The sequence below is a fragment of the Equus przewalskii genome, chromosome 6, assembly GCF_037783145.1.
Source record: "Equus przewalskii isolate Varuska chromosome 6, EquPr2, whole genome shotgun sequence".
Taxonomy (NCBI): domain Eukaryota; kingdom Metazoa; phylum Chordata; class Mammalia; order Perissodactyla; family Equidae; genus Equus; species Equus przewalskii.
Window position 1 is genome coordinate 57,328,057 of NC_091836.1, and position 25,081 is coordinate 57,353,137.

The following is a 25,081-nucleotide window of genomic DNA, read 5'->3' on the forward strand; positions in this document are numbered from 1 at the left end:
TGTTAGATTTCAGGTGGTTGAGTTAAGATTCCTTATAACTAAACGTATCATGAATAGTTGCAACAGCTGCATCTATACCATTGAGAGCATAATTGTCTCATGTATATAGTGCAAAGTTTCCAGGGATTCTATTAAGCAATGATTTCCAAGACTCTTTTTTGAAGGATAAAATCCTCTGTATAACCTTACTTGGCCATTTAAATTCAAAACAGAATGTTACTGCCATTATATTTAATCTATTTTTGATTGTGGATGAAAAAAATCACAGTCTTTGCCAAAAGTATTGACTAAGAATTACCATGAGACCTTGCCCTGCTATTTAAGTACATTTATAAAGAGATGGACTCTACCAGACTAGAAGGTGTTTTTTAAATTTCCAAGTGTCTAAAAGAGTAGACCTCAAGTCCCAAGCTATATGTCTAGTGCCTCCCCCATTCTAATGTACAGGATGTACTGGAATAACTGGAAATCAAAATAAACTAATCCTCTTTCCTATCATTATCATCACTAAGTGCTACGTACTAACTACATTTCAGGGACTATACGATTGCTTCACACCCATCATTGCTTACCTTAGCAACAATAGATAGATACTATTATCCATGTTTTAGAGGAAAATAAGGAATTTCTAGTCAACATGAAGACAGAATTCAGGGAGGAATTTTCTTTTGTTATTTATGACCCTAATAATTCAACATCATTACCAAAATTCTTGCCTACACATAACATTGTACTGGAACAATAGAGCCAGATTGTGAGGGAATGAGAGAAGAAAAGAACCGTGGTTTTCCCAAGATCCGTGTAACGCCTTTTAGTTTGCAAAGTGACTAGAGGTATGAACAAGAGAATTAGGTATTTTTTAAATTATATTTTCCATTTTCCCATTTCCAGCAAAGAAAATGAGGTTTTGAGGTTCAGTAGCTTGTCCAAGTCTCCTAGACAAGTAAGAGCCAGAGCCAGTTTTCAAATGCCAATCTGTTAGGCTTGAAAGCCAGCAGGCAATATGATATACCTTGTGGGTTGGGACTCAAAGTCTAACTGGATCTGGATATTCACTGTGGGCTATCAGGGACGTGCTTTGACTCTTGTGATGACAGAGTGAAGCATAGCCAATGATCACAGAGTGAAGATGAGTATCTCTGCATGACAAGAGCCCTGGTTGGACAGGGCTTCTTCCTGGAAAACACTGACTTGGGTTTGCAGTTGTAGTTTCCCATGTACTGAGAGAATAAAGCTCTTTTATTATTATATTTTTACCCAGTATCATGACAACTTTAAAAGTTCCCAGGACCATATTCTAAATCTCTCCTGCCGGGAGAATAGAGAGAGAAGTGACTCTAGACTCATACATAACAACTTCTTTGAGTTAAATTTCCATGTTATGCCTGGAACTTTGAAGTTTTACGTAAGATCACATAACATGAAAAATATTTCTATTTTTGCTGTAAAATCCTTGCTGAAGACACTGAGTTTTTAAGGGTCCTTTATACAGGGGTCTGCGTAATTATATTAGCATTTAGTAACAATGGCAACAACAACAAAACTCTTTTTCTAAGAATGGACTCATTTTCTTATATTAGATAATGATAATTAAATAAGACATTTTCTCTTTTCTTCTTGCTTGCTAGTGAATCATAACTAAATATTTTCTGGTAGACTACTGATACTACATTAGTCAAAATCACTTGGGTACTGTCACCTCTTTCTGCATGGTTTTCATTTTCTATTTCTAATTACTTTCATGTATAATTGCCTGATTCACCTTTAGAAAGTGGGCAGATTAAATTTATTAGATAAAATCAGACAAAATAACGTCCATCTTGCAGTTGAACAAAGTGAGATATAGTGAAGGTTTTCCAAGCTCTACTTCATAAACACTGATGTCTTTTCAGTTTCTAAAGCATGGCAAGTGTGCTCCTTTGTCAAAAGTTTCAGCTTTTGTTCCCTACGACTGTAAACCCCCTTCCTTTCTTTCCTCCCTCTCTTCAACCATCCCTCCCCACCCCCAAACCACACAAATGGAAACACACACATAACGTTCTTTCCATAGTTGACGCTTATGGATCTTTACCAAATATTACTGTCTCAGAGAGAAGTTTTCTTCACGGTCCTATACCAACAAGATAACCAGACCCCTCCTCATGCCACACAATTCTTTATAACTTACCTTATTCAATTCTTCATTGCATCTCCCACAAGTTGCAAGACATATTAGTTTGTGAGCCATTTACTTGACTTGAAGCTCCATAAGGACAGGGACTAATTCTATTTTATTCAGCACTGGATCCCCAACATCTAGCCATGCCTAGCACATGGTAGTTTAATAAATAGCTAATAAATGGCAAGAACTAGTCAACAAACATATGTATGTTCATACACATATACCTAATAACTACAGGTTTTCTAAAATTGAGCCAGTATTTATTTTGTTCAAGAGTTTATTGCTGTCTCTTGTATAGTAACTGGCATTAAGGAAAAAAATAGATGCTTGATGAATACTCATTAAATGAATGAAAATAAATTCCCTTGGAGAAATTATTTTAAAAAGCCACTTATAATTTGTTATTCAATGATGCAAAACATTTAGAATTGCAATAGCTCTTTTGGAGTCTAGAACATGAGCTAGCTAAGTCTAAGAAGCACAAATGCAAAATCAAAATGCAAGAGGCGAGTAAGTGTGCCCAGGCTCACTTTCTAAAAAAGTGCCGTCACTAAGTGGTCTCGCAGATCTGCAAACATTTACATAATTTATCATGAGAGATGCCAACCAGGAAAATGAAGGGCAGCATGTAACATATATACAACTGTTTTCATAGATATTTATTTAAACATTTAAACATATTTATTGAGTGGTTTCTATGTGCTAGAATTTTCTTCTGACTGTTTGGAATATATCGGTAAAACAAATAACAAACAAAGATTCCTTTGTTTGAAGAGTTTACAGTTTAATGAGAGGGAGGGGAAGAGATAGACAATAAATAATAATCATAATAAATGAGTAAATTATACAGTTCATTGGGCTGTATTAAGAGATATGGGGGTAAATAGGGTTGGGTAAAAGGGATGAGGAGCGCTGAGATGGTAAGGGAGAATAGTTTCCAGTATTAAATGGGGTAGGCCTCATTAGGATGGGAAGATTTTAGCAAAGATTTCACGAAGAGGAATTAGCCCAGTGATTACTTGAGAAGAGAGCATTCCATGCAGAAGAAACAGCTAATGCAAAGACCACTAGATTGGAGCATGTCAGCCGTGTTTAAGAAATAGCTAGGGAGTCCTCGTGTCTGGAGTAGAATGAGCAAAGATGGAGAGTATTAGGAAATGAGGTCAGAAAGGTAATGGAGTGAGGATAGATTATGTAGAGTAATGGTAAAGACTTGGGCTTTGACTCTGAGTGAAATGGAAAGTTACTGGAAGGTTTCAATTTAAACTAACTTCCTAAAAAGAACATGCTGGCTGCTGTTTTTTAATACAACCTGTAGAGAAAAAGCAAAGAAGCTGAAAGACCAGTTTGGAAGCTCTTGCTGTAACCAGGCAGAAGATGGTGACGGCTCGGTTCCACATGGTATCTGTGAAGGTGGTTAGAAGTAGTAGCTTCTAGATATGTTTTGAAGGTAGAGCCAACAGGATTTGCTGACACATGGTTATGTGTGAGAGAAAGAGAGGAATCAATGAAGATTCCAAGTTTTAAACTTAATCAATTAGAAGTAGAAATAACTTTTTCATTCTTTATTACTATTCTACACAAAAATTACAATATTTTGATTATTAATAGCTCATTCTAAGGCAAAATTCATACCCTTGAGTAATTTACAATCAGAACTGACTTTTGGGACTGAAAATTGAGCCTTTTAATTTCATCTAATTCAGCACTTTACAATTATGAGGTAAAGTTGTATTATAAAATGTCACTGAGCAATTTAAAATTATATAATTTTGTTTTCCTTCTCATCTGAAAATATCTCTATTGTTCAAAATGGGATGTCCTTTGCATTTTAGCTTTCAGAGCATAGGAAGTGGATATGTCTTGGTAAACTATGTATAACATATGGAGTGCTTTATCATGTCTCACATGCTTTGACATGTCGTGCCTCCTCCCATCCCCTCCATAACCCTGGGAGACAGCAGGGCTGGAAATGTAAGAAATTGAAGCGTTTAAGTGACTGAGTGGCCACTATGAGAACCGCTTCTTATCTAGGCTCAGCCCCCTCACTTGTGCTCTTTGGGCCAGTTCCAACTAAGCAAGAAGGCTGCAGAACTTAGTGTGTCCTATGCTCGCTCAAAGCTAAGTGGCGCATACAAGGATCAAATCTACAACCTCGTCCTTATCAACAATGCCCTAGCCAATTAGACTAACAAACCATTTTATACCTTAGACTTAGATTTAATCACATCTCCAGAATCAACTAGTCATTAGTTCCCCTTTATTTTCCTCAGAACTCTCAGTATTTTTGTATTTTCTCATCTATACCATCTTTCTTATTCAGGAAAATGGATCACAGCTTTGCAAAGGACAAAAGCTTGCTTTGTGGATTGCAATCAAAGAATCTCACAAATTAACAATGCCACCATCAGACAACACACGAAAATGGGGAGAAGAAAGATGCCATTGTAAAGATCAACAAGGTGTGATAGATACATATCTTTTTCTTGTTGAATCCTGAAGCTATCAAAGAACAACTTGCCTTGTTTTCAAGGCTCTGGTGGGAAATCTACATTAGTAATGTATGCATCAGTTCCAACTCCTTTGACTTCACATCCTCATCTTCTAATCTTGAGTGCAACGGCTGCAAGCACCTGGCTCTCAAAATTCAGACAGGGAAATATTACGGGAATAATCATAATCATATTTCTGCCATGTCTTGCTTTTCTTTAAATTGTCATGCAATTAATTTATAGCAATCTCTTTTTCAGAGGCAGAAATGAAGTCTGGTTTCGGAATGTAACGATAACCTAAGCATGTTTTACAATCTTAGTCAACTATGGGGCTATTGGGGGAAGGGGAGGAAAGTCATTTGAAGAAGTAAAAGATATTTCACTGCCACGGAGGAAGAAATTGTAATGGATGGAGAAAGAATCGTTTGTAAGAAGTGCAGACAAATGCAAAATGGCATTATTAATAAGTAATGCCATTAAAGAGACCGTTCTTTCTAATCACTCACACTTCTGAATCATCTTGGGGTTCCCTGACTTTCTGGTTCTCTCTACCCTCCAGCAGTGGCGCCCCTTCTCTCAGTCACTGTCAGGGGTTTAAGTGCCATCGTTAGAGAGAAGCTTATTATCTACCTGCTCCTTCAGCTTCTCTCTGAGTGACACACCACCCACGCCTCCCAACTCAGCTCTTCTCCTTCCGCGGCTCCCGGAGGGAAGCTGAGGAGCTGCAGAGGGAGCCCGAGGCTACCCTCGCCTGAACCCTGAGACTCTGAGGCTTCAAGACCCTTGTCACCCCCCGCGTCGGTGCCCTGGTCATTCCTCGGCCCCCCGCCGCGCGCTGCAGGTGTAGGAGTCGGCCCTGCGCTGCGCTTCCAGCTGCGTCTGCCCGAGCGCGGCACGTGCTCCCGGCGCTGGCGCGAGACAGCGAGCGCCAACGCCGCGGCCCCCGGAGCCGCTCTGCCTACCGCCACCGCTGCCTCCATCGCCGCCACTAGCGCTCCAGCTGCAGCCGAGACCGCCACGCGAGCGCTGGAAGCCCGCGACCAGCGGCTGGCTGGGGGCGTCAGGATCAGGGCGCACACCTGGTAAGCACAGCGCGTTTTTCTTTCTTTTAGCTCTAGAGTCACCACGGATGTAGGATACCGCCGGAGCCCCTCCCCCAGCACAGGGATGGAGAGCAGTCAGGCAAGGGGCGGGAGCTTGGGCGAAAGGGACCCAGGAGGGCAGGTGGTGGGCAGGTGGAGTACTGGTGGAGCCGGAGACGCTACGAGGTCCTGCAAGTTTAGAAAAGTCACCCTGCAAGGACGTGTGCTGTGTGAATCAGACATGAATTTCTAGTCAGGAGCCCAGGCGACCGCGGCGTCGCTCCAATGAGAGGTTTATGAAGATCATTTTGCTTTTATTTGCATAAGTGAGGGATTTAAGTGGGCTTGTTTCCATAGAAAACGAACTAAAAAAAATCAGAGGAGAAAAAATAGAGATCTGAGCCAAAGGAGGCGTTTGGACACCTCTCTTTCTTTCTCTTTCTCTTTCTTGCATACCGATACATGTGCACAAAGGGGTGCATATAGCAAAGGAGGGGGGCTTCTCTATCTTTGAGGCCATTAGATGTCTGAGAGGCTAATAAGAGCATTTGCTGGTCCTGGTACCCTGAAAAGAGGCAGCAAAAGAGGGACCTGATTGGGTGTAAATGCCAGTGTTCCATTTCTAAAATGACACTTCCATGACTACACTACCGAGAGGGAGAGGTTTTCTAGAACAGGGGGCCATTTTTAAGGGAGTTCACTTGCAACTCTGGCTATAAGCTCAAGTTCATATACTCTCCGTGGGGCTAGGAAGACGTCCTTACTCTATGTTCCTTTATTGAACTTTGGCAAAGGATAAGGTCAGAGAGAGGGGTATGGGGAGAGAGAGGGAAGAGAAGGGAGATGAATATGACTGAATGGGCTGTGTGGGGTGCTGGAAGGAGCAGGAGACTGGAAGTCAAATTTGGCATCACTGTGTTCATTCAGTCCCACCCTGGGTAGTCCCTGGGCTGGTCTCTAGGGAAACGTGTGACCTTGAACAAGTCCCTCAACCTTTATGTACTCAATTTCACCATCTGTAAAATATAGAGGTTTTTCTGTGTTTTGAGACACTAAGTTCCCATGCAGTAGTGTCTGTATATTATTGTATGGGTTCAAGGATCTGCACACAAGGAAGGAAGAACACGCAGAAAATCCAGATAAAGCAAGCTTCAGGGCACTCTTCCTCAAAGTATCAAGGGCATTTGTAAGCTCCTGGCTGTGCTCTTGGTGTAATGCATGCTGAAAGGTCTATGGGAATGGGTGAGCAGGACAATCAGACACCTAGCCTACAGCCAAGAGAAGCTGGAATTCTGAGTGCTGTTTGGAGAGGTTCAGATCCAGAGAGCTTAAAGTCACATGCTTTTTTATGGTAGCAATTAAAGAAGGAGGTTTGGTGGCAAGCTATGAAGTTCTTTGAATTTGAGGATTTGGGAAATAATCTGGATTGACTCTAACACAAGGAAAATGAGTGGCATCCCACTTTAAATATTGGGCACTCAGGATGGCAGGAAGGTTTTAGAGTGAAGATCTCAGAAGACTGTAATCTGAGCAGAAGGATTAGGAGGGAGAAGGGAATAGATATTCCTCCTGAAATGAGGGTTCCTAGACTCATAGGAGGCAACTGGCATCTACCCAGTGTCCTTGACATGTCTGCCACTTGTCCAAAGACGGCACAGGTACCCCTTCCCCCTCAATGTAAATTCATTCTTAGAATTTAGAAATCTGCATCCTAGGTGCTGAGATAAGATGGTTCACATGGTAAAACTCAAGTCCTAGGGGTGCCCCTTATTTCCCCCCATGTGTGAGCATCTGTTTGCGGAACTGGTTTACCCATCCAGATTCGAACTGAAGTCTGTGTTCCTAAAGGAACTCACTGTGCCACTTGGTGGCACCAAAAAGTTGCTCTGAGAACTCTGTTCTCTATAAATACAAACTACCATCCCTCCCTCCTCCGCTCTCCCCTTCCCCCCTTCTCCCCTTTCTCAGTAGCAGGGAGATTGCTGCACAGCCGCCCTCAGCTCTGCTGTTCTCCGTGCACTGAGTGAAGGAGATGAGCTTAAGATCATCTTGGGGGGGAGCCCAGGACTGGAGAGGCTGGCTCTGCCCCGCTGTTCTGCACGGCCCAACTTTATGGGGGGCTAGCTAGACCGCGTCTCACTGCCCGCTGTGCGGCCAACAGGGGGGTAAGCTTGCTAAGTATCTGCGTGCCCAAGTGTCCCCAGGCCCGGGAAGGATGTAGGAGCTTTCAGCTTGCTTGCTGGGTAGTTAACAGTTTGGTTTGGGGGAGGGGGAGGCGATGGAGCTGGGGTGGCCAGAACCTCGAGGTTGAAGTCTGCTCCATTTGCGGACCGCCTTAGTTAAACCTGTTGGGAGAAAAGGCAAGAGCAATGGGGTAAAGGAGGGTTGAGAAAAGGATTCTGCATGCCTTCGGATCCGAGGTCCCGCTCTCTAAGGCCAGGTGCGCGTGTTTAGAATGCAGACTGTGCTCCTCCAAACCACCCGAGGGCTCGGAATTGGGAGAAGCAAAGGTGGAAAGGGAAAGGAAGGAGAATTGCTTCCCAATAGATTGGTTAGCCGCCGCGACGGTGGCGCTTGCTGCGAGAGGAGGGGGGACAGCGGGTGGTGCTGAAAGCGCCGCTCTCTCACTCAGGCTAGCGTGCTTCTTTACGAACCCCAGTCTGTGCCCTCCCTCTCTTTCCTCTCCCGTGGATGTATCTTTCTCTTCGGACACAAAGCCTGCTCCTTACCCCGGAAAGGCAGCATGAGCGGCTTGCGGAGGAGGGAGCCCAGGCTACAGCGACTTTGGGAAAGAGCTCGAGGCAGGCCCACCAGCTAGCAGGTAAACAGATCCTAATCTGCACTTGGGACTTCGCAGAGGGAAGTGAAGAGTCTACCTGGAGGGCTCTTGGAACTGGTGCTGGGATTTCTGACTGCCCCCATTTCCCTCGGAAGCAGGTGCTATGGGAAAAGGAAATCGAGGAGAGGTTAACAAGCACTTGTACTTGTTTAGGCACAATCTTGGTGCTGCCTCAGCTGAACTGTAAGCTTAAGTAGCCAGGCAGACAGACTCTCCAGTACTTTACTTCCCACAAAGAAATTGACACAAGCCAGTGGGAAGGCAGCATCTCCCTTCCACCTTCTTCTTCATTCCCTGCATGATGTTTTATTGTTCTGAGTCCCTTGAGATTGAGCTGTAGCTACTCTGTCTCCTTAATGCTAGCTGCTGGCCATTCGAGGCAGCCAAAGGAGCGTTGCCTTGTCCTATGTGCAGCCCCTTCCTCCAGTGGGACTAAGCTGATGTTTTCTGTGGTGTCCTTAGTTATATGACATTCTAGGCATTCTTTTGAGTTTTGGAGTGTTCAGGTATGCTACCTTTTGTTAGGTGTGCTTTGTGCTCCTCATTTCCCTCATCGAGCACAGGGCGTTTTCTCCTTTAATTTCTCTCTTATATCCATGCAATTACACATTTAAGAATCAGTGACTATTTCTGTATTTTATGGATGCCTATTTCTATTTAAAAGGGCTTTTGGTTTGGGACTTGAAAATACTGCTTCCTGAACTCATCAGGTCAATGCACAACCCACAAAGTCTCCAGCCTTCTCCAGCGGAAACCTTTTCAGCACTCTGGACAGGTCCTCCAAGATGTCTTAGGAGAAGAATGTGGTTAGAATACTTTCTACCTAACTGCTTTTCTTAAAAGAAAAGCTTTCCCTAGTCATTTACACTCTGCTTGACAAAATACGTAATGTAGGTATTTTCATTGCACCCCGTAGATCTCTGCTATCACATGGCAACATTTGGGCTGTGGGCTATGGTCAAAGAGAAACCAAACTCTCTAATGTTCATTTATTAAAGGGCATATTGAGGTTCTTTGGGGGAAGGGGGATGTATTTGAATAATCCAAGTACTTAGCCAGTTCTTCACTTTACTTTCATAGGTAGATACAGGACTTTACTGTCACTTCGCAGTGTACATTACGGACATGACAATAAACACCAAGGTGAAAACTGAAAAACTGACTTATAGGTACTAGGTCCAAGCAGCACAAAATATACAAACTTTGGGAATACTTGAGTAACTACATGCAATTTTCAATTTTTATTCTGATTATTGACATTGTTCTGCTTTCTAGTACAATAATTTATTTCATTAAACATGCTTACTTTTGTGACTAAAGGATTTTATTAATTCTAATTTTCTTCAACACGCATTGAGAAGTTTATAGGAGTCCTATTATATTGTATTTTATGGAATTGTCAGAGCATTTTAGATAGGAAAACTAAATTATATGCTGATAAACTGTAGGCAACATTACAGGTAGAAAATATGAGATAAGTTAATCATGAAAAATATTGTACTTATTTGTACACCGTTTTCTCCCAGGCTTTCTATCCTCATGGGATGAAGAGAGAGACACATTCAACTATTCCTCCTTATACTTTTTTCTGTATTATTTTAGTAGACAGAGTGTAAACTAACTTCACAAAATAGTGAAGATTACCTTTTGATGTATGTTGGTATATGCTGAAGCTAATCAGTTTGTTTGGAGTTTGGATATACTGAATGTGTATTACTACAAAGCATGAAAATTCTACAAATCTAGAAATGTGTGTTATTTGTAATATTCAAAGAAATATTAATTCTAGTGCAGAGGCATCCTTTAGTCATCATTTTTGTTAATGAATGGAGCTTAGGAGAACATAAGAAGATAGGAGCATCAAAAGAAATATTTTTTGGTTTATGATATACTTGTATAACTCAAGAAAAGAAAATTTGGATTTTGAATTTTCAACTATTTGTAAATGAGATAATATCTTCTTGATATTCCTTTATCTCACCTGGTTAAAAAATGTTATGCTATAGGCTTGCTTTTATTTCCTTTAAGTTCATGGAGAGGAGAAAAAAAAATCTAGATTTTACCAGTTCTAATCTTGTTTGAATTATATGTACCTTTGATCAGAAGGGGAACCAAGCAAGTCTTGGTGCATGCTCACCCCTGCTCTAATAAGTACCATTTATTGAGCACATCAGGCACCATGCCAAGCCCTGGATATTTATTTAATCCTTATAGCAGTCATACAGGGCAATATTTGTCCTTACTTTTCTGTTGTTAAAACTAAGTTGCGTTTTTTTCTTCCACTGTCCTGTAACAAGGAAATGGAAATATATATATATATATATATATATATATTAAATATATATATATATAGCATCTGATTTCTTTGGCACTCAAACTTACCCTTTTTCCATTACATTAGATAACTTTAATCTATGGTGTTAAACATCATAGAATTGTTTCATTGTGGTTTCCATTGAGTTGTGGTATGGTTGAAAGTGCAGACACTTCACAAGATTGCCTGATTTTGAATCCCAGTTTTGAGGCTTACTAGCTGTAGCTGTGTGATCTTGGGCAAATTACTCGACATTGCTCTGCCTCTGTTTCCTCATTTTTAAGATGGGGAACGGTTTGTAACACTATTAGCTTCACTGGGTGATTATGACAAATTAATTGCACAAATATAAGTAAAGAGCCAGACCCACAGTGAACACCACAGAAATGGTAGTTATAACTATTAATCCCATTCAGGCCTTTGAATATCAAATGTTTCCTAGGTTTCCCATGTTATTGAACTAAATCTTCTCAAGAGCCCTATGGTTGATACATAACTGCTGTCTCAAATATCTTCTCTTGTTTTAGTCAAACTATTCAGGAAATTTAAAGACTTAGATGCAAAACAATTGTACTTTATACAGATGCCATTCTGTTGGTATTGTAAATATGTCAGACCTAAAAATAATTCCCTAATGATTAATGTTTACAGTAACTCTGGTTATAGGCCACTGACTTTAAACTTTTGAGCACAAATGTTCTCAGGAAAATTAAAAGCTCATAATCATAATAGCACTTGTGAGCACTGTAGTAATAATGCAGCCTATTTACATTCATATTATTTTGCAGAGGAATAATTGAAAAATATTTTTAAAAAGTCAGTTTGCCTTCATACACAGTAATATAGTAGAACCCTTTAAAAACCAGGAAGAAAGATAAATAATATAATATTATATTACTTTTTAAAAAATAAAAATGAGGTTTTTAAAATTCAGTGTTTAAATTACTACATAAAGTTATCATTCTTTACCTTGTGGAAGTTGATAATGAACTTTGTATTTCATACTAAAAATAGCCTTGGGAATGGTGAAGTATATCATAGAATACTCTTCTCACATTCAATTTTTGTAATTTGTGGATACCCAGAACTATGCTTATTTAATGTAAGACAATATCATTCTTGACTCTCGTGGTTTAATCTGTATTTCCCAAAATGAAGTTGCAAGCTTCAAGACAATATAATGCAGCCAGAAACAAGTTACAAAGTAAAGAAGGAATAAGGCAAGCCTATTTCAAATTACTCCCTGTAGAATTATTCGGCAGTTTCAGGAAAGGGCTTTGTGGGACTGACATATCCAGATGATTAGCTCCAAGTTGTGTTCTTTTTTGATGATTATGTAGACCTTGCCAGGATGAGTTTCATGTAAATCAGCTGTTTTCAATTGAGGATGACTTTGACCTGCAAGGGACATTTGACAGTGTCTGGGGACACTTGTATTTATCAAAACTAGAAAGGGTGTGTTCTATTGGCATCTGGAGACCAGAGATGCTACTAAACATTCTACAGTGCACAGGGCAGTAGCCCCCCGCCTCCCCCCACAACAAAGAATTGTCTAGTCCAAAATGACAACGGTGCTGAGGTTGAGAAACCCTGACCTAAGTGATTCCAGGAAACAGAGTTACCTGTATTTATTTGTTTGTTTGTATGGCTTCTGAATGTAGCTGATGGGCATTACGTAAGAATTTAATGGAAAGCAGAGTCTCCAGAATGTTTTGCAATCAATGCATAAAGTTTAACCAACCAGCCCATTTCATCCGAGGGGGGACATTATCATCTGATTATGTTAAATGTGGGCTATGGAACTAGAGAGAGTTGGATTCATGTCCTGACTCTGCCATTTATTATAGGAATGAGACTTCTGGCAAGATTCTTCACCTCTAACCCTTAATTTCTAGAGATATTTAATATAGGTAGTAATCATACATACCTCATAGGGTCATTGTGAAACTTACGTTAAATAATGCTTATATATTATTTAACACAAAGTAGTGCTCAATAAATATTAGCTATTAATAAGTTGCTAGAGATAGAGTTAGAAATACAGAGCCACATTTTCAAGCATCTGATGATAGGTAATATAATATGCATAATAATGCTGTACCGTCTTTAGAGGTATGCCATAAATAACACGAAAGCAGCTGAAGGCTGCAAAATGGGTAGAGACCTAGAATCCCTACTTGATAATTAAATTGAGACTAGTTAACAGTGGATTACATCATTTTTATTGCTTTGCTGTGGAAGGCTGTTTCAGGTCTTCATGGACTACTAAACCAGTTGTTTAAATGATTTACCATGATTTAGTGAGCTTTATTCTACTGCCAGCCCCTTTTAATTAGTGCATAAAATTACAGATTTCACTTTTGTACAATATTATTTTACAGCTTTTTGTTTGTTTAAGGGGCTTTCAATTAAAATATGGCATTTTTTTGGTCCTAGACTAAGCAGAGGGGGTGCTGGATTTGCTTGTTTACAAGGTCACAGATGTGTGCTGGAGATAGCTACAACAATGGCACTTTCCTCAGACTATAAAGCTTTCAGTATCATTAGACCTCAGAATGCGTCTTATCTATGGAATGCACTTGTTTTCAGGAAAATATATCAAAGGCATCCATGGCATATGCAATATTGACACCCCTGCCTATTTGTGATGAAGCTATTGCTCAGGCAGAAGGAATCATTTTAGTGTTAATGTCCTGAGCTGTGTGATTTGCTTGTGTGGGGATTAAGTTATATAAGACGCATCTGTGCCAAAAGATGGTCAGTATTTGAGAAGATTGTTGAAAATTAAAGATAAAGTGAGCTGTGAATCTGATTACAATATAAGTTGTCATTTGTGGCAAATTCTACGCACCAATATTTCTCTTTTCTGTTCATTTAGGATACAATATGAGACTGTATGATTATCTGAGAGAAAATACTTTTATGCATATTAAGTATGTCTATTATTCTCTATAATGGAGTAGTGATTAATTTTATTATGCTATAAACCTAGAAATATAATACTGAATAAAGAAGCCTAGTGCTTCTGAAAATAGGACCCTGAACCAATATATAATATAAGTTGCACTATTTATGTAAACTCTCATTTACCACTTTTGATTGAATTAAATGTCTCTATATTGTTAAGTTGTAGATCTATAACATTTTGAAAGCTTTTTAAATCATTGTATTAGTTAATTCCTCCCTATTACCTATATAGCAGGAACCCCATTTTTTTTTTGCTACCAACCTATAACCCATACCACTTCAGAGTTATAAACTAAAGCAAATGATTTATTCTCTTAGAGACTCTGTTTTCTGACGTATGAAATGAGGATAATCAGACTTTCTTAACAGTAATTTAGTTTTAGGTTGAAGTGAGATTAATAATGGAAAAAGGCTCTGTACCCTGAAAATAAAGTAATATTGTATTACTATTCCCCCTCCTTTTGTTTCCCACCAGACCCTTGCTTAACGAATGAATCAACCTCGTGGTGAGATAGCTAAAGAGAAATGGCCTCACCCATGAACATGTGGTGAAGCAAGAGAGAGCAGGTCCTCTTGGCAAGAAGATTGTATGGTACCCAGAATAGATGAGGTTAAGAAGAAAGGCCCGAGAGTGAAGTTAATACCACCTTTTAAAATCTAATTGATAGACTGTAAAATGTGAAAACATTTATGTCAGCAATATCACACGTTTGTCCTGTAGAAATACTTCCAAAAGTAAGTAAAGTGCAGCATTGTTTATGATAGTAGGAAAATCTGTAAACAATCTAAATATCTAACAGTAGGGGATAATTAATAAAATTTTGGTGCACTCATATAATTGAAGACTATGCAATTGTTGAAAAGAGATGGATGTTCTAAGTGTGAATCTTGGCTCTGCTATTCATTTCCTTTGAAGTCTTAACCATTCTATCTCTCTGAGCCTCAGATCCTCCATCTGCAAAATATGCAAAAGCTGTTTTTATGACAATTAAATGATGTTTCATGTGAAACACTAAGCATAGTGCCTAGCACATGGTAAGCTCTCTGTGTATTTTAATTATTGTTATCGTAGTCCCCATCATCAAAATGAACTAATATGGAAAGATATTTATAAGATATTATATAGAGAAGAATAAAAATATATTATGATACAGATAGATTTCATACTAGCATTCCATTTAAATAAAAAGATCTATTTATAAAAGATTATGTGCTTAGAAAATTATAGAAGAGCAGACGCCAAGTTGTAGAATGTGATTAAACCTGGGTTTTAAGATGATGCTTTGCTGGGTTCTGGTCCCAGCCCTGCTAAAAATCATTTAATCTCCATGGGTCCCAGTTAATCTGAATCATCAACAGGGCTCTCTAGATATATGATGCTATTTTCCTTTATGTTGTAAAGCCCTGGGGAAGACTAAAAGTTTCTCCCTGCCACATTGTCAGTCCCTGCTTCTCTTTTTGAGGTGTTCTGTTGCTTGGACCCATTGAACAGAAGGAGTTTCATCATACAGTTTTCAATTTTCTGGGGTGGTGCAGGGGGTATTTTCTTGGACCCTTAATCAGATAGTTGACCAGAAAGCCAAGTGGAGGCAATTCACTTTATTTGTTCATTCAGCAGGGTTTATTGAACATCTATTTTGTACAAGGATTATACCAGATGCTGGGTATGGCACAGATTTAACCTTTAAGGGATTTGAAGTTAGAAGACAAAACGTGTATAAATAGCTACTATACTAGCTCAGTAATAAATATCATTGGGAAGAGTATGGATAAAAACACCACGTAAGTTCAGAGAATAGACCAAACACTTCAAGGTGAGGCATATGGGAAGATTTTATGAAGGGACTATTTAAAAGCATTGCCTCATGCAATCCTCATTAAGATTCTTTGAGGTAGGTACTATTCTCATTCCAGTTAGGCTCAGAGAAGCTAAGTGACCAAGGGCACACAGCCAAGAAATGGCAGTGCCAGGATTCAAACCCAGGTCTACTTGACTCCAAGCCCGTGCCGTTAAAAACTCTGCCATGAAGGCCACTGAAATAAGAGTCTATTAGGGATCAGAAGCAGCATGAACACAGCCATTGGGGCAAAGAGGTGTCTATCTGGAGGCGACGCAAATTTACCTTGACTAGCAGACTCCCGAGGAAGGGCAGATTGAGGGGAAACAGGCCAAAAGGGAAGCTGTGGCAGAAATCTAGAAGGCAGATCCCTCAGTCCTATACATTAAAAAAATCGCAAATAAATATATTTTGATAGTAAATGTAGAAATTTAGAAAACACAGATAATGGCAAAGAAGAAATACAAAATTACGCATATTCCCACCACCCAGACTACATCCTATTATTGTCAGAGTGTATGTTTCCAGGCTTTGTGTATGCATACATACACACTGCTAATATTTCTTGTGAAAATAAAACTGTATCTGCTTTTTATTTTTGCTTATTATAACATGAGTACTTCACATTTCATTTCCCCCTATACACACATGCGCACACACATGTGCACACTTAACAAAAGAAAGTTGCTGTTCCAAAAAATTTTCAGTTTCTTTTGCTGGTTTCTCCTTATCTCTGGGAATTTAAACATTGGAATTCCCTGGGGCTCAGCATCAGCACTGTCTTCTGTTTCCATTTCCTGGGTGATTTCACTCAGTTTCACAGTTTACAAAAAAGAACATCCGTATGCCGATGCCTTCCACATTTATTATCTCCCATGCATACCTCTCTCCAGAAATTCAGCCTCTTACATCCAACTGCTTATTCAGTATCTCATCTTGAATTTCTATTAAGTGTCTAAAAATTGATATTTCAAAACTGAATTTCTGTTTTCTCCACCCAAATCTGCTCCTTCACAGTTTTCTCCACGTCAGTCAGTGTGACATTACATTTTATTTACTCAGGCTGAAAACCTTTGTGTCCTCATTGATTCCTCTCTTTTCTTCACATCCCAAGTCAGATCTGACAGCAAACTCTTCACTGTCTCTTCAAGATACATTCAGAATCCAACAGTTCTCACCACCTATACTACCATCTCCTTGATCCAAGCCACTGTCATTTCTCCAATGTGAATTATTACAATAGTTTCCTACTTGCTCTCTCGGTTCTGCCTTTGTGCCTTTGTTCTTGTTAAAATGTTGGTCAATGTATGTCCCTCCTGTATTGAAAACTCTTCCATAAAATCATTCTCACACAATGTTAAAGCCAAAGTCTTTTAAGGTCCAAAATGACGCTACATTATCATAATAGCTCTTAAGCCTCACTTCTTCCTCTCTCCCTATTTTTACTTCAGTGTAGTCACACTGGCTTCCTTGCTGTTCCTTAACACGCTAAGCATAAATCTGCCTCAGAGACTTTGCATTTGACTTTACCCTTACCTGGAATGTTCTTTCCCTAGATATTTGCACAATTGATTCCTTTACTTATTTTGGGATTTTCTTAAATTTCACTTTTACAATTTATACTTCTTTAGCTACATAATTAAAAATTTCCCAGATCTCTGAGGCTTTCTATCTTCCTTCTCTGCCTTATTTTTCTCTTTAACCCTTATTACTGTGTAACATACAATATTTTACTTCCTTATCTCATTAATTGTCTGACAAACCCACTTAGATTATAGGCTCTATGAGGATGTGAATGTATGTCTCCTTTGTAACTTACTCTTCAAGTCCTAGAAGAGTGGTTACTACGGAATAGTTATTCAATAAACACTTAGTGGACAGATCACTAATAAGTATCAGAAAATTGATGTCTGATGCTCATGGAGCTGGTGTATATCCTACTGGTCTATTTGGAATTTATACTATACTAAGTTCTCATATTTGGGGAGCAGTGGGATAACTTCTTATTTAACCTTATAGTTTTCAGGTATCTTAGCTTCATAGCTAATATCAATAAAATATAGTCATTGTATGTATCCAAGGCAGATTATGAAGAAGTTATTGCTTTATAATCTGGTGGGCTATAATCTAGTGGGGAATCCAAGGGTATTATAAATACACTTATACTAGATAATCATACACATTTCTACCTTCTAGGTACTGAATTATATCTTTTTCTGGAATATTCTTCACCCTCTAGTTTGCAAGGAAACTCCTGTAAGATTCTATATCTCTGGGAAGTTCAAACTGTGTTTGGGTGGCCCTTCTCATTTTCCCTGGACTTTAGAAATACCTCTTTTGCAGGAATGGGTGGTGAGGCAGTAAAGAATAAAGAAAAGGGTATGTTATGGAGTTGCTAAGCGTAGACATGCATTCTAACTCCATCACTTCCTAAGCGATTATCTAGTTTTTAACTTATCAAAACACATTACATAATTTGTAAAATAGAGAGTAAAAATTATACCTACATCTCAGGATTGTTGTAAGGATTATTGACAAACACATGCCTTCCCCACAGAGACATACCCACACACAGACACAAAATGCAAATAGTATATATCTTCTGGGGGAATGGAATGTATTTATTCTCTGCAACATGAAAGCCTTGTGTATGTCTGTAAATATAAAGTGCCTAGGACATTCTCTTTTGGCTTCTCTGACATCACATGTCCTTACTTTCTCTCCTTACTTTCCACTTGCCTCCGTCTCCTTAGCTGGCTTTTCCACAACCTGACCTCTCTGTTGGGCTTACTTCTCAGCTCCACCTTTTCTTTATTTATACTTACTGTCTAGGTGATTGTATTCATTCCAAAGATTTTATATATTGGTGACCCTCAATTTACATCTCTAACCCAAAATGCTCCTCTAGGTCCAGCCTTACATATCCACCTTCCTCTTTGACTTCTGTATCTGGATGCTTCAAAAGCATCTCAAATTTAACACATTCAAAAGCAAATCATTGTTTTCCTCTGCTCCTCATCTGTTATTGTACCAGTCTATCCAATCTATTTTAATGGTACCAAAATACACTAGTTTTTTAGACTTGAAAACTGGGAGTAGACCCAGATTCCTGTCTACGTTACTACCGACATCCAGTCCATCAGCAAGTCCAGTTGATTCTACTTGCAAAATATGTCTGATTGTGTCTGCTTCTCTTAATATCTGCTGTCACCAATCATAGCCAAGCCACTATCATTCCTTACCTAGATTATTATAAGTGTCTCCAGTCGGATTTCTGTAGTCCATTAATCAGCACAATGGGCAGCTAGAACAATCTTTTCTAAGATTGGATTGTGCCAATCATTTGTGTTCCTCTCCTCAATGACTTTCTGTTGCACTTAGCATCCAAATTTCTTTCAAGAACCTACAAGATCTTATGTGGTCTGGCCCTTTATTATTCTTTTCAACTTCATTTCGTACTACTATGCCTCCCATTTTTTATACTCTAGTCACACTTTTCACATGACGGGTTTCTTTTCATTCTTCATTTTATTGTTCTTTGCATTCATCAAATTCCAGTTATAGTCACCTTTTAGAATACTGATCAACAAACCCCATCAATTTAGGAAGCATGTATACCCTTTTCACTCTTGAATATTTAATTCACAGGAGAGAGTCATAGCATAGGCCACCACAAATATTTGTTAAATGAGTTAATGAATAAATGCCTGGTGAATGATGGGTGCTCAATGAAAGGTAATGATAGTAACTATCCATATACATCATTGCATTTCTTTGTTACATCAGTCTTTCCACTCAATAGTTAATAGATATTTGTTGAATGAGTTAAATAATAAATTTAACCTGTAATAGGAATAAAATCTTTCAGTACTATATATATACTATGTCTCAGTGTATAGGGCTTGCTGAAAATAACTCAACTAATAAAATGCATGAGGTTGATATTTTAGTTTTACCAGTTTGATGAGTAACTTCTAGTCTCTCATATCACTTTGGTGCTCTTATATAATAAAAATGAGTCCAGTTTTGTTACTGAGTTTGCTCACTAACATTCTAGCTTTAATGAGAAATTGTGATTCCTTTTACTTCAGATTTTTCTTTTTGTCTGCAGTAGAATTCACATGATCATGAGAATAAGCATGGCTCCCCAGGTCTTTGGTCTAAGCAAAGTGAAGGGAAAGCTTGGGAATATTCAGATAATTTCCCAATGAGAAAATTGGTATCAGTCTTTGTTCCTTTTCCCCTTGTCTGCAATGCCAAATTCCATACCAAAACTGATGCTTTCCCCTAAATATTGCCAAACACCTAGTTATTCTGGAAGATCTAGTTATTTGTGAGGTGTTGTATTTTAGTGTTTGGCACTATACAGAGGCAGCCTTGCTCTGTTGCCATAGGAAACAGTAGAAGGAAATGGCGAAAATGAGGGTGAGAGCGATTAGAAATGTGATTCAGCTTATATTCGTTTTGTGTCTGGACTAGAATTTCTGCAGATCTGATGAGTTTTAAAAGCCATTAGTATTCTTGAAGAAGCATCGTCATTGCATAAATTCCTCAAGAAGCATCACCTGTCTTTGAAAGGTGGTGCTTAGGGAGTTAGTCACTTTAAAACAATTTGAGATCCTTGGCTGGCAGAGATGATGACATACAAAATAAGTCTCTTATACAATCCTTTAAATAATCCAAATCACTAATCTGCCAGTTCCCTTTTACAAATCATCCTAGAATTTGCTGTAGGCAACTTGGGACAAAATTTCCTTCTTCCCAGGAGTTTGAACTGAAACAGATGACGATGTTCCTAGCTCTAGTGGCTTGGAAGGGTAGTTCCCAATATGCATCCTCCCAGCCTTTTGAGTCTTTGTAATGTGGAAATTTTTCCTGAATCAGGGATAGACGACTGATAACTGTGAATTTTCTTACAAGACTCTGTAATTACTTTGAAGACTCTGGAGACCAAGTCAGTTGCCAGAGAATTTTCTGTCCTCACCACCTAGCCACAGAATGCCCTTGGAAATTGAATAACAGAAAAGATCATATCTTGAATGTATACAGCCCTGTTCAATATACAAAACATTTGCATAGTTGATATCTTATGTTGGTTCCCATAAGGCAGTCTAGTACATATTATCCCCTCTTTTCAAATGTCAAAATTCTGGTACTGAGACGTTAAACAACTTACTAATACTTCTTAATAGCAGAACTGAAATTTGAACCTGAATATTCTTTTCTCCAAAAATTGGTGCTCATTTTGCTATGCCTATGTATTTGGAGGGCATTTTACTTTGTAATCTCTCAATCCTCTTCCTTCTCTCCTACAGTTCATTTAACTTGGAGCTACCCACCTGGCCTCATTTATGTTTGTTCTGTCTCATATGGAAATTAGACATAATATTTATTGGGGAGATTATTCAACTTGCTTTACATTACATTTAAGGGGAGTATGTAGGCTTTTTTTTTAGGCTTTTTGTAATTGCGTAATTAATGAAAGCTCAATGCTAAAAATTTGGAAAGAAACAGAAAGCATTTTTAAAACAAAAAATATCATAATCAAGAGATCACCAATGATTAATATTTTGAGGTGCATACTCCCTAGAGTTTTCTTTTCATGGCATAGTTTTGCTGTCAGCATACTTTCTCTCACCTCTGTATGACAGTATAGTGTGGCCTGCCACACGTAAGATTCGATTTTGTGTACTCCAGATGAACAAATGAAAAAAATATTACTCTAAGCAAAGTAGGATCAAGAAGGTATATCAGCTGCTTCAGCAAATCACAACATCACCAAGGAGAGTCAGAAAGATTTTTGAATTTTTTTTGTAGGTAGATAACCTGCATCCTCAAAGCCCTCTTTTTCTTTACCAGCAATAGACCATGAGAGCTTCCCAAATTAGTTGCACTTATGTTGTTAAATACCCATTCTATTTTTTTTTTTCCAGATTTTGAAGATCATGATCACATGGATGCATCCAACTAAATGGTACCTGGGGACATGGTGGTCCTTTAGAAAGCACATCTAAATTATTGGCTAATTCCTTGGTTTGCCACTCAACTTAAGACATTGTTTGAGCCTATCTATCAGAACTCTCCTAAATTTTCCCCACCATGCTATCTTTATTAGCTTGAACTCCTTTCCTAAAATGGTCCTTCTGTTGATCCTGTCAGTCCTGCTTTTGAAAGAAGATGTCCGTGGGAGTGCACAGTCCAGTGAGAGGAGGGTGGTGGCTCACATGCCAGGTGACATCATTATTGGAGCTCTCTTTTCTGTCCACCATCAGCCCACCGTGGACAAAGTTCATGAAAGGAAGTGTGGGGCAGTTCGTGAACAGTATGGCATTCAGAGAGTGGAGGCCATGCTGCACACCCTGGAGAGAATCAACTCAGACCCCACACTTCTGCCCAACATCACACTGGGCTGTGAGATAAGGGATTCCTGCTGGCATTCGGCCGTGGCCCTAGAGCAGAGCATTGAGTTCATAAGGGACTCCCTCATTTCTTCAGAAGAAGAAGAAGGTTTGGTGCGCTGTGTGGATGGCTCTTCCTCCTCCTTCCGCTCCAAGAAGCCCATAGTAGGGGTCATTGGGCCTGGCTCTAGTTCTGTGGCCATTCAGGTCCAGAACTTGCTCCAGCTTTTCAACATACCTCAGATTGCTTACTCGGCAACAAGCATGGATCTGAGTGACAAGACTCTGTTTAAGTACTTCATGAGGGTTGTGCCTTCAGATGCCCAACAGGCACGGGCCATGGTGGACATAGTGAAGCGATACAACTGGACCTATGTGTCAGCTGTGCACACAGAAGGTAAGTTTCCTTTACATCCATTAAGTATGTGATAGTATGCACTCAAAAGATTGTCGGTTATAACTTCAGGTTTTAGAAGGTTAAACTATTTCTAATTATTTGGGATCTTTTGAGTTGCTCAGTTATACTAGTAACATAAGAAGGCACTGGGTGGAAGATGTGTAGAGAGACAAAGATTTAAGCCAATATGGGTGCTTATGTGGCCATTGTTTGGCAAAATGGAAATTTTCTTTGGATTATGTACTACATTGTTTTTACTTTGCTATAGTGATGCTGGAGATTTTCAAGTTTTCTAGATCTTCATTGAACACCTGACATATTTAACATTTATTTAAGGTTGCTCCAACTACCTATTGTTTCTGATAGTTAAAGAGAAGTACACATAAATGCACACAGTGACTGAAGGCAGCCAGTCTGGCCTAGGTATGCTGTGATAGAAGATTATCAAATGGTTTTGTCTTACAGCTGTTTCTCAATAGAGAGTATAGTTAAATCTGAAATGGAGATATGTATGAATTAATTTTACCCTTGTGTGAAACGTACTCAGGACATATACGTTTTAATAATTCAAGACTGCTTTGAAATTTATTGCTTCTTTATGCTCAAAGCATAGTGAGGAAGGAAATCAGGACAGGTTTTATAACAATTAATGATAATATTAGCTCTTTTTTATGGTTTATGGGGCTTTTAAAATGCTTTTGTATATATCATTTGTTAGTTCTCGACCAAGGCTATTTGGGATGGCTTCAGTTTGACGTACAGAGGTTAAGTGACCCAATTGGTGAGACTCACTCGTTATGCACACTCTTTCTAGGACAACATACCACATATACTAAGCACTATAGAATACCACAGAAGGTACAAAATATTTTTTATAGCTCGTTGAATCATTGTGAGGATTAGTTGAGATTTAAAAGTTCTGCAATAATACTGTCACTGTGGTCCCAACAATCCAGTCCTGTAAAATGTGAAGTTGAGTTATTGGGAAATTAATGAAATGACTAGAGTAAGTCTACTTCAGAGGTTGGTGACGAATCACCAATTAGATATAGTAAACTTGTCATTATTACGTGGAATAATATGAATTTTACTGCATGGCCACTTTTATTAATATTCAGAGCTGTACAAATATAAAATGGGCTTCCATATTGGATTGAGATTTCTATGCCTCTGGAAATTGTCACGTATCAGTGTACAGTTTACTTGCAGAGATGTTGATATACAAAGATTTTGAGCAGTGGCTAGGCAGCTGGATTAGGAGACCTTTGAATTTTTTTCTAATGCTGAGATTTTTTTTATAAAACCACTATTTCATTTGATTCCCTTAGCAAGCCAGTGATACAGACAATCCAGATATTTTGTTTCCATTTTAAAATACAAAATCTTTAAGAGTTTAAATAATTCATCCAATGTATACCTAATAGCAATTTCAGAGCCAGGAGTAGGGCTCATAGCTACTGACTTCTAGCTTATTGTCCCATTATGATTAAACATAATCCATTAGAAACACACGCCAAGAATATAATTAAGCAACACATATTTCTTACACACAAATATATGCAAGGCCCTCTGATAGTCCTATGAAGGACAGCCCTATGTTTTATACATCACTACCCTCAGTGGGTATGCAATGTGGCAAAGGAGATGAGGCGTGCATTAATACTTATACAACCATTAATTCAAGATGACGCAAAGTTACAAATATGTCTCTAAAGTAAATCGAGGGAGAACAAAATCAAGTCCTGCTCTCTGGTGAAGGGGGCCATGGTGGAAATCTTGGAGAAGGAAATGGAATTTCACAGTTGAGTTTTAACAGGAAGAATACTGACAATTTGTGAAAATTAAGAAGGGATGGATTTCCAGTAAAGGGCATGAGGAAATATGAGAAGATGATAAAGTACAAAATAAGTTTGTAAAATGCCAAGGATAAAGTTATGTTTTGGTTTGCCTCAAATAAATCATGAATTTCATTAGGGACTTTCCTCTCTATTCAGAAGAGTAGGGCTTGGTCACTGTGTAGGAGATGCTCATCCAAGATTATGTTCTAGGAGAAACTCATCGTCATGACTACTGGCTCTAACTAACTTAAACTGGTTTTTTTAACCTAAATGTACACCAATAGTGATCTAATAAAATAAATTATGATACAATGTTTTATTACATAGCTATTAAAATGAATGAGGCATTCTATAGGTCAGATAATAATTATCTCCAAGATCATTTTAAGCGAAAAAAGCAAGGTGTAGTTCTGTGTATGTGTGTAAAATGGGGTTTATATAAACCACTTGATTGATATAGAATTGCTCTCAGAGAAGAGCAAAACTGATAACAGTTGTGCCTTCTGGGGAGGATATCTAAGTAGATAGGGGATATGGTGGAAAGGAAGAGACTTACTTTTCATGTATAACTTTTACATGCAAACATTTGAAGTTGTGTATTACAAGCATAAACTACATATTGCAATGTAACAATTAAAAAAAAAAATTGTAGGGGCCAGTAAGTTCACGTGCTCCACTTCGGTGGTCCAGGGTTTGCCGGTTCTGATCCTGGGCATTGACCTACACACCACTCACCAAACCATGCTGTGGCAGCA

General features: G+C 38.7%; 1 protein-coding gene across 6 annotated transcripts in view; it reads left to right on the top strand.

Annotated features, from left to right (window-relative positions):
* Positions 1 to 5,241: 5,241 nt before the first annotated feature.
* Positions 5,242 to 25,081, top strand: part of GRM5 (glutamate metabotropic receptor 5) — a 474,279-nt gene continuing 454,439 nt past the window's right edge. For 2 of the 6 annotated variants that reach the window (XM_070623933.1, XM_070623938.1), the window contains exons 1-2: positions 5,242 to 5,735; positions 21,627 to 22,488. In XM_070623933.1, coding sequence (XP_070480034.1) covers positions 21,828 to 22,488 — 661 coding nt within the window. In that variant the 5' untranslated portion in view covers positions 5,242 to 5,735; positions 21,627 to 21,827. Of the gene's footprint in view, positions 5,736 to 7,688; positions 7,901 to 8,367; positions 8,557 to 21,626; positions 22,489 to 25,081 lie in introns of those variants that run through there. The other 4 variants (XM_070623932.1, XM_070623937.1, XM_070623936.1 and 1 more) reach the window with 3 other exon arrangements.